The following is a 10,610-nucleotide window of genomic DNA, read 5'->3' as shown; positions in this document are numbered from 1 at the left end:
ATATTCCATAATTGAAAATGAGAAATGAGAACCGAGGAACTTAAAATCAAGGCTTGCAATGTACTTTTGCAAATCTCGTGAATATATTATAATTGTCATATTATCATATTGTTGAGGAGTTTTGTACTCGGCGTTAGGCGCTGATTCCGATTTAAACGGTTGTCATCCGTATCATGGATAGCAGTATTTTGCAGGAAGGTTTAGCTTCAAGTTTCGATCCAAGCCGCAACATTTACTATATATCGAGAACTTAGCTGCTTTTTGTACCTTTTATGATGACTTGATTATGATGTATCTTTTTTTTTTTTGAACAAACAATATTTCTTTTCAGATGTAATATTTTACTATTTTATTTTAAAGATTTTTAGCTTGTATGATTTGAAGTTTTTTTTTTGAACAGTTCGGCATTTGAGACTTCTGCAACATTATTATATTAGATATTATTATTATTATTATTATTATTGTTATTATTATTATTATTATTATTATTATTATTAAATGTTAACCTTGTATCGAGAATGCCGCTACTGTTACAGTTACTCTTACAGATCGACCCTAAATCAGGTTATACTTTGAAACAGCCCAAACCAGCGTAAACAATATAATAATATTGTCTACAAAGCACAGCGGAAGACTTATAGAAGTATGGGCTGAATCCGACCTGTGGCTCGATAGCCACAACAATCAATATCAGAGTATTTAAAAACTTTACATAACTGTGATACAATTACTTATAACCCAGTTATAAACTAAGTTGATACATTACAAAATATCTATTTTTTTAAAAGACATGATTTGTCAAAATATTATTATAAGTTAACTTTCCGAAAACGATGTCCTCGCTATTGCAACATATGACACATAAATGAGCAGCACATCCATCCGCACAAAAGATGGCAACCTGAAAGTGGATCTATCCCCCGTAAGAGATAGGCCCAATAAAAAAAACTGTCAGCAATTGCATTGTTGAGTAATCCAACAAACTACTACATTTGTATACAAGTCATTAACAAAAATCTCCAATCAAATTCCTTGTTCACTTGGTAACCATTTATAAACATTATTTTATCCAAATCAAAACTCTTTTAAAAGACCGTTTGGTATCGACATAAATACGGCTATGAACCTTTAGTTCATAACGAATCAAAACACGGCTATAACTTTACAAGTTAATAGCGAAACAATACGGCAAATGACAAATATGATATCATTTGCGAAACAAACAAAACTTTATGTACCAAACGTATTTATTCAAAACTCATATTAAATCAATAATTTAACAGCACTTTAAAACGTGGGAATATATGGACCGTCAGGAAGTAGGCTTGATCTAAATCCTGAGAATACAGGTGATCGTCATCACCGAAAATACAGTTCTTGCAAGAACGAAACGGGATCGGGGGCTCGAGACCGATCCGAATAACCAGATCAAGATATAGGATTTCATAATAATCCGGATATAAATATCCGTTGCCAATTCCCAAAAAAGGACATTTTTCAATGTCAAACATTTCAATATAAAACAAAACAATAGTTAAATTGATTTTCTTTGAAATCAACAATCATACCTCATTTTCATAATACAATATTTCAAGACTCGTATTTTATAAGTTGGTAACATACAAAACATGCTTTTGTAATCTCTTTAAATAAATACAATATTTAAAAGTTCATATATAAAAATATATGAACATTCAAAACATAATTTAATCAAGGATTAGGAGCAAGGTCAAACAAAGTCAAAATCTACAGTTTCAAACACCAAAAATTATACGATTTTGCTCAAATATCAATAGTAGTAATACCACACCTTATAAAACATAACTTGAACTTTGAAATACTTAAATTAAATTTAAAAGATAGGATAGTAGTTTGCTTGTAAGTTACCTTTCTTACGCCATAAATAACAATCAATAATTAAAATACCAATCAATTCATCATCAACCATCAACATGTAAAACCTTGAGTTACTATCAATGAAGTTTACCCAATTTTAAATTCCAAATAGCCAACTTATATCATATCCACGTAATACTAACTAATCAAATACCCAATTGCTACTTATGTTCCCAAATTTGATACTAGAACCAATTACCATACTAATAAAATAAGAACCCATAACTCAACAATATCAATCAATAAAACTCAATCGGATGATAAATAATAACCCAAAACACTTGGAGTACTCAATTTGAACCCCAACTTTAATTATGAACAAGCAAATCCAAAATGCTATTTTCGGATTTTCAGCACACCCTGTTAGTATTTTGGGCGTAACTCTCTCATACGAACTCATTTTGGGGCGATTCAAGTGCCCACGCGACCGAGACTCGAAGCTCTACAAATTATATGCAGAAAACAGAACCCAGAAATGGCTAGAAGAGGCTCTAAATCAGCTAAGAACAGTGAGGACAGAATCTGATTTTTAAGAACTCTAAATGAACTTTGCGCTTAAAGTTTGAAGATGAATCAAAACTCCAAATTGCAACCACTAATCAAATACTACCACATGAATTAGAACACAATGAGAACCCAAATGAATCCAACATCAACATTTGAATTAATTACCCAATTTATTTCATAGCTTCTAGTTCCACTTATAAATCCCGTATTAGTACCATTTCAGGACATATCATTACTAAAACAGACATAACTCTCTCATACGAACTCATTTTGAGACGATTCAAGTGGCCACGCGACCACGACTCGGAGCTCTACAAATTCTAAGAAGACACCAGAATCTAGAAACAATCACAACTGACCCGAAAATGGTCAAAACAGAATGCTCAATTTTTGAGCTGAAATTTCAATATCCAAATACTAAAATTTTTACTAGAAACCAAATAACCCAAATAACCAATTCTAATCAACACTTAAAACAACTCAATTGCTAATTGAATCCATATACTCATCTTAAATTCAAGTTGATACTTAAACTTGAATCAAAAACCCAAATTGAATCCACAAATACCAAACTACTTTACAACATTCAATTAATACTTAAATAGAACAGTTTGTGGATTATCTTGATGAGCAAATCCTTCAATCAAGATCTAAAATCCACTTCAACACATAAGGGATGGAGATGGTGATAGTATTAGATGTGTTCTCCTTCTTAAGATGGGACTATTAAGGTTGAAAGAGTAGATGGAAGTTGTAGTGGTGGTACAAGACCCAAGGCCGGCTAGAGGGCTCCAAAAACGGCTGAGACCAGCCGCTGTTTTCTGGCGGAACACGCAGCAGTCAGTGGCCGAGCGAGGTGCTGCTGCCGGTGGCAGTTCGTGGGGGAAGGGGGACGCGGTCTGTGTTGTAGAGGCTGCTCATGGAAGGGAAAAACGTGGCCTGTGGTGGCGCTGAGGCTGCTGAACCGTGAGGGAGAGGGGAGTGGGACGTGAGAGAAGAGGGAAGAAAGGGATTGGGAGCCGGGGGTTTTGTATGAGGGAGTAAGGGTATGTCGGTTAGATTGAGGTAAGAATGGGGTTCATTTTTAGCTTTGACCCGTTAAATTCTATTAAAGTCGTCTCATCGTAAGACAATTTTATATAAGACATGCTGAAAGGGTATAATAAGCGATTTATGAAATAAGTAATTGGTAGTATGAATAAGGATTGCATTTAGGAATTTATTTTTCAATACTTTATTTAAATTTATTTTTATAAAGATAAGATAGTAATCAATTAATAAAATATAATCAAAATACACTTTTATCGAAGTATTCTTTATATAAATTTTATACATTAAATAAAATATACCTGTTTCTTGAAAATGTTAACAAATGAAATACTTGAGTCAATATTATCAAAATAATAATATTATTACTCGAATTAACTTACTTAATAACCCCAATCAGCTTAATCACTTATAATTAAACTTTATTAAATGTAGTCTATTTCATACTTAGAGATGATCATTCGGGTTATGGAGTCGATTTCGGACAAGTGTTTTGGGTCGGTTCGAAATCGAGTCTTATGTCTACATTGATTTTTACATAATTGTAAATTCATTTTAAAATTGGGTCAAATTGGATTCAGTTACAAGGTCAGCTGAAATTCGGATCATCGGTTTTGTTTTGAACACCTTTATTCATTATAAATAAAAATACACAACTACTATAAAAGTGACTTTCATACACACATGTTATGTTTAGTAACAAATTTAAAAATTTGAAGAGACAAATGGGTAATTTGTGCGTAGAATCATAAATTTGTCGCATTAAAAAAAAGAACGAATGACCTAAGAGTGCCACATATTCTAAGAATCCAGATTATAGTTATGTGAGTAGTTGAGGTTATATTGATTGATTTGACTTGAAAATTACTCGTATAATTAAATAAATTATATTGATTTGTTTCCGGTTAAAAAATTTGACGTTAACCTAATTTATTTAATAAAAGAATCATATTAAATCGATCAATTTAATAAATTATATTGATTTATTTCAAGTTCAAAAATTTGATGTTATCCTAATTTATTTAACAAATGGATCAGATTAAATTGATAAATTTAAATAATTAGATTAAAAATTTCAATATAATCCTACTTATTTTAGGTTAAGTTCAGATTAAATTGCAATTCAGTACTTCCTCCCTTCCAAAGTACTTGCAGTGTTTGCTTTTTCACACAGTATAATACACTAATTCAATCCTTAACATCTCTAATTATATTATACATAACAAAAACAATAAAATTTTGATTAATAATCATTACATTGAGACGAAATAAATAAGATTCCATTTAACAATATTTTAAGAAAAATTCCATATAATAGTATCAAACTTTTATGAAACATAAATAATAGCATCTTTATAAAATTTTTCCACATCATAACTAACAATTTATACATTTAAGTTTTTCGTTGCCAAACACTTAAAAATGTTTGGTTCACCGTTAAAATAAAAAGTTAAAGCGTCGACTCCATGTTTTAGGGCTGCGAATCTGATTTCCTTCACCATCTCCCTCCCTCCTGCGAATCACCAGCGAACTCCATCTCAAACCCCACTTCCTCATCCCCATCAGCTTTCCCATCAATTACTCACACCCTTCAAAACCCCATCTTCATCCCAAATTTCTTCCTTTCTCGTCAAAAACTGTTGAATTTCTCCATCAATTTCATCCCCAGGAACCCTAGCAACATTCGGAAACGCGCTCAATTCAGCAAATGCTGCTGCGAATCTGATCTCCTTCGACATTTATCTTCACTACTGCTGCGAATCACCGGCACAGGTATGGTTCTCTAATTCATCCCTTTTACACAGTTTATTCGAAAAACTAGGGTTTTTAAAATAAATTAGGGCTTTTTTTTCGTTGCTTCCCAAAACTGATAAGTATGACTTCTTGAATTCATCCCTTTACAATGGTTTACATCATTCGAATTGGGGCTGGATGTGCTGGTTTTTGATTAATTTGTGTGGGTTTGGATGTGCTAGTTGACCCTTAAACACCCCCTCTGTTTTTTTAAATTTACAATGGTTTATGTTGAAATGGTATTATTTTCCCTTGTTAAATTTTGATTAATTTTTGAAGTAGCTATTGAAGTTAAATTGTTCAATTAAACAGTGAATTAAACTTCAAACTAGTGAATTAAACATTTGATAGCATAAAAATGGTTTAGGGTAAATTATAAAGACAACAATCACGGGTAGAAACGTTAAAATGGTGAATTAAACGGAAATTGCCAAGAATTTAACAGAAAATGCTACGACAGTTAGATAGTGCATAAACTGGATGCTACCATGTAAAAAATCTTACAAAAATGCTATGACTTGCGTTTCATGAAAGTTCGATGCTACCGTGTGGAGTTTCCCATGTTTTAACTTATAAATTAAAAAATAATTACAAATTAAGAAATAAAACAATGATGTGTACGGTGCTAAGTATTTTCAATATTCGGAAGGGAGGTAGTATAACTTTTTCCGTGCTTATTCGGAAATTGAAATTGCAAGGAAAGCCACGATGTGAAAAGCGTCACAGAAATACCCCGACTTCAATTGAGAGTCTCACAATCGAAGTATAATTGACATTATACTCAATTGAAGTATATAAATACAGAGACCAAATTGGATTCGATACGGTTGGATCTTGTCTTGAATTTTATACTCCCATCTTTACTCATTCCTGAATCAATTTGTCTTGTGTTTCTACAAATTCAGGTATATCATGATGTCTTCTTCTGTTTATCAATTTCTCTTCTTTTTAGGCTTTCAATTGCCAATAATATCCATTTTTATTCATTTCATTTTGAAATTAGATTTATTCATGATGAATTTCTCAACGAATTTAGTTTTGACTGATTGTTTTTATTGTCCTTCACATTTCAATTTTTAATCCCTTATCTTATGGTTTAGGATTGGTGGTTAATTTGATAATTATTTTCATGATCCTTGTTGTTCTGCTATTACATGTGGTTTTGTTGTTGTTGTTGCTGTTGCTGTTGTTGTTGATATTGTTCTGCAATTACTTGTGATTTCGCCGGTGTTGTTGTCCTCGTTGATTGTTGTTGCTATGCTATCACTTGTGCTGTCGTTATTGTTGTTGTTATGTTGTGTTGTTGTTGTTGGTGGTTATCGCTTACGTCATTGTCAATGGTGTTAGAGTGACTTGATTTAACTATATTTTTGGCTCATATGTTTGAGTTTGACGCTGTGGTGATGGGAGTGTTCCTATGTTTCGTGGGGAAGAGAAATGTCTTTGGATAAAGCTTTTGATAGTTAAGATTATTGGTCAAGATATAGATTGCTCGGGGAATAAGTAAAAGATGGTATGAGAAAAAATGATATAGGATTCTAATCTTTTCATGATTCTTATAAAATAATGAATACTAATGATTTTAGAATTCTATTAGGATGTGTTTGAGTATATGAGAATGAGTGATTCATTTCAAATCATAGATTTCAACTACAAAATCATAAATCAAGAACTTTAATTTTAAATTTTATAATGGAAATGCTTAAAGACTAGAAATTTGTTAATGGAGGAGAGAGAAAGTAAATAAGAGAAAAAAATGAATTTTATAAAGTTTATCTTTGGAAAAAGAGAAGATGAATAATTACTTTGTTGGTTTCAAAGACGGAGATTGAAAAGGTTTAGGTGGTCATTTTAAAATTCTCAACGAATTCTTTCATATTCAAATTTCAGTTTTTTGATTCGTCAAATTCTTAATTTGAACCAATTTTTAGATTTCCAAATGAATCATGGTTCCCAAACACGATAAGAAAGTTTTTAATCTTTCACGATCCTATTCAATTTGATTTACTAATCTTTTGAGTTTGCTCTACTATAAATAGCTTCTATTAGCTATCAAATTGTTTTAGCTCTACTATAAATAGCTTCCGTTAGCTATAAAATTGTCTGTTTCAAAAAAGAACCCACGAGAATTCGAGAGAACCAGGTTGAAAGCCTACTAGGGTTACAAGAAACCCTATCCTCAATCACATCCCTAGTTATTATATCTATTTCATCTTGTATTGTAATTCTTTTATAGCAAAAACTACAAGGTTTGATTAATCAATACAAGAAAGTAGGCGACTAGTGAGGATATACCTTTAATTGGTCTTGCACATGTTTATGATCTCATATTTGCATTATAATATTTTTTTTTCGATGTTGCCTTCTAGTATTCTTCATTCAACAAAAGCGCTATACTACCGATCTTGGTCTTGTAAGATCTTGCATATCGCTTCCATGAAGGCGCTTCCATGAAGGTTTACCTTTTGGGAAACCAAGAGTTTACCAAGGTCACCTTTTATATTGGAATTAGGTTGTAATATTGTGCTTTTTTGGTAACATAGAATCTAATGAGCTGGATATGGTGCAGAAAACTATTAGCCATGGAGCCAGTAGCTATAATTGCTGGAGTTTGGGGCATTATAGCCTATTTTAGTGAGGTATTCACCCTTTCCCGGTGCAAAAGGATTCTTGAGGATGAAATAGAATGCCTAAGTTCCAAGATGGAGGACATTAAGGGAGAAATCTCTTCCAATCTGTGCCTACAATATAAGATGCAACAGGGAGATGATGACCTCCAGTGTTGGAATTCTAAGGGTCAAGATCTCATAACAAAAGCGAAAAGCTGCTTTATGGATTTTGGAAGTTTGAGGTCCTACCTTTTGGGTACCAAGATGAAATGGGATGCTATAAAATTGATTTCTGATTTGAGATGTCATTTTCAAGCTGGGGATAAAGTCATTAAGGATATCATGTCTATTGCCCGTGGCCTGTCTCATGGATATCATATACCGGTCAAACAAGTAGTTGGCCAAGAATCCTCTGAGACTTTGGCCAAACTTAAGCTTCTGTTGGAAGATGATGAGTTTGGAAGAATTGCTATTCACGGAATGGAAGGAATTGGTAAGACCTTTTTGATGAAGCATATGCACAACTATTCGCTAGACAAATTTGAATATGTTTTTTGGATCTCTTCTCCAAAAGATTTCACCATCAAATGTGTGCAAGATGCTGTTGCTTATGCGTTAAAGTGTGTTTTTGACAATTATGATGATTTGACACAAAGGGCTAACATGTTGTCACAGACCCTTGCGGGTCTCGGAAAATTTGCACTATTTATAGATAGTGTACCAGAAGCTGATTTCTCTCTGAAAGACATAGGAATTCCAATCCCTGCTAAAGGCAAGTGCAAGCTGGTATTGACTACTAGATTTCCCGCAGTGTGCAGAATGCTACATTCTTTCAAAACTGTAACGGTGAAGCTTCTTTCTGGAGAAGATGCATACCAGTTGTTCAAGAACGAAGCAAGGATGGGTGAAAGATTCGTTTCCACCCTTGGTGGCATGCCTCAGGAACTTGCTGAGACAGGTTTTGGAGTGCCTCGTAAGATTGTAGACTTAGCTACTTTCATGTCCGGAAAAGATGATCCCCATGAGTGGAGAGATGCACTACATCAATCAAGATCTCTCGGAATGAAGAACAAACGTTTATTAATTTCTGGACCTGAACCTGAAACTAAACGTCAAAGTAAAAGACAGAAGAAGGATACTGTTCTCTCCCATTCATCCATCGTTGATTGTGGGACAACCTCCTAAGCTCATAGTTCAGCTTAACGAGAAATTGGAATATGAATGTTCTGCTTTATAAAAGGTAACTGAAAATTTAGTTTGATAGCAGGACTGTTGGTAACTGAATCACTCACTTATCTCTTCTTTCGGGTTGCTAAATGATACCGTTGAAATTTCTGATTGACGATCTCAGCATAAAAAGAAAAACTTGATATTCCTGTTTAGTCTTTTTCCCTTATATGTAGTTAAGTTGATAAGTTCTGAGCACTCTTAGGCTCACTATAGGAATATAACCTCTGGCAGGCAAGGGAAAGCATTCAAGGAATAGACCTACTCATGAGGCTTTGCTTATTATGAAATGTGAAAATTTGTTCTTAGCTTTCCTGGTTGATGTATGCCATTGGATGAACAAGTGTAGCCACAAGACAAAAATATATGTGAGCTAGTAATATCAGTAGAGGTGGCAATCGGCTTGGGTTGGGTTGGGTCTATTCAAGTCGGGTTTAATTTAGGTTTCTTATTTTTCGAGTCTGAGTTGGTTCAGTATTTGTATTTAATGAATACTTTCAATACAAAAAGAAGTGTGATATCGGGGTCCGGGTTAGCCAGCTACACTTGGAGCAGTTCTTGAATGATCAAGAAAGATCTTGATGATGAAGCTTGAGAAAAGTATTACATGAAATATTACATGTGTTTTTATTACTTGAGAAATATTACATGATATCACTACTTATATAGGAAAGAAGACAAAAGACTAAACATCAAACAAAACAGCTGGAAACTAACAAACTTAACTAACATAAGAAAAAGACTAAAATGCCCTTGCTAACAAAGACTACATCAAAGTGTAGTTTCATTGTTTGTAGGTTTTTTTTTTTTTTTTAGTGTTTTCCTTCCGAACTTACTGTCTTCTTTATCCATGTATACATAACTACGGCTTAACGATTTATCAGATTCATGAGACCTGTATATTCATTTTATGCAAAATTAATTATTGAATCTTTACATTTCTGTTCACTTTTTCTAAATATTCTTTGTTATTATCATGCTAAATTTGTTCGAGTTCATTGAACTATATCCTGAGATGTCGATTTAACTTTCTTTCTTTCTTTTTTTTTTTTTTTTCTCAATTATGTTCACGAGCATATCAACATCGATTCCACACAAATAAGTAGCAATGGCTTCAGTCATGCTTGGTACCCCCTGACACTTGTGTGCAAGCTTGCTACAAATGCTTTCAGGTAAATATATGCATTCTATAGCTCATTACCTCTCTGTCCAAGCAATTTGCTCCATTTTTCATTTTAGCACAAAAATGGGATGGAGGAGTATAGCTTTGTTCATGACCAACTGGCCCTTCTTCTCCATCTGAAAGAGAATCCAAATTTGCAGTTCTTGAATCTTGAACAATTACAACAGCTAAGAGAATGTTCAGCATATTCACAAAGAATTTCTAGTGGATTTTGAAAGAGGATGTTCAGCATTTACTCCCTTTTAAAGGAATGAACTGGTGTTGGGCTAAGTCTCCCCAAATGTCCAAATTAAATGGTTATTATTATGGTATGAGAAGCAAAATATTTAATGATAGATAGTGGTCCA

At 33.2% G+C, this 10,610-nt stretch overlaps 1 protein-coding gene across 4 annotated transcripts; it reads left to right on the top strand.

The window, feature by feature from the left end:
- Nucleotides 1-4,859: 4,859 nt before the first annotated feature.
- LOC130827314 (probable disease resistance protein At5g47250) lies at nucleotides 4,860-10,136 on the top strand. 4 transcript variants are annotated; one of them, XM_057692992.1, is made up of 3 exons: nucleotides 4,866-5,223; nucleotides 7,614-7,733; nucleotides 7,814-10,136. In XM_057692992.1, exon 3 carries the CDS (start codon nucleotides 7,827-7,829, stop codon nucleotides 9,036-9,038), a length of 1,212 nt encoding a protein of 403 aa, XP_057548975.1. In that variant the 5' UTR covers nucleotides 4,866-5,223; nucleotides 7,614-7,733; nucleotides 7,814-7,826; the 3' UTR covers nucleotides 9,039-10,136. The 4 variants fall into 4 exon arrangements, with proteins under 4 accessions (XP_057548974.1, XP_057548975.1, XP_057548977.1 ...); XM_057692994.1 differs by lacking the exon at nucleotides 4,866-5,223 and adding an exon at nucleotides 5,927-6,149; XM_057692991.1 differs by lacking the exon at nucleotides 7,614-7,733 and having other exon boundaries at nucleotides 4,860-5,223.
- Nucleotides 10,137-10,610: the final 474 nt, after the last annotated feature.

This window comes from Amaranthus tricolor, chromosome 11 (genome assembly GCF_026212465.1).
Source record: "Amaranthus tricolor cultivar Red isolate AtriRed21 chromosome 11, ASM2621246v1, whole genome shotgun sequence".
Lineage (NCBI taxonomy): Eukaryota > Viridiplantae > Streptophyta > Magnoliopsida > Caryophyllales > Amaranthaceae > Amaranthus > Amaranthus tricolor.
This window is presented reverse-complemented; position numbering and strand designations above follow the sequence as displayed.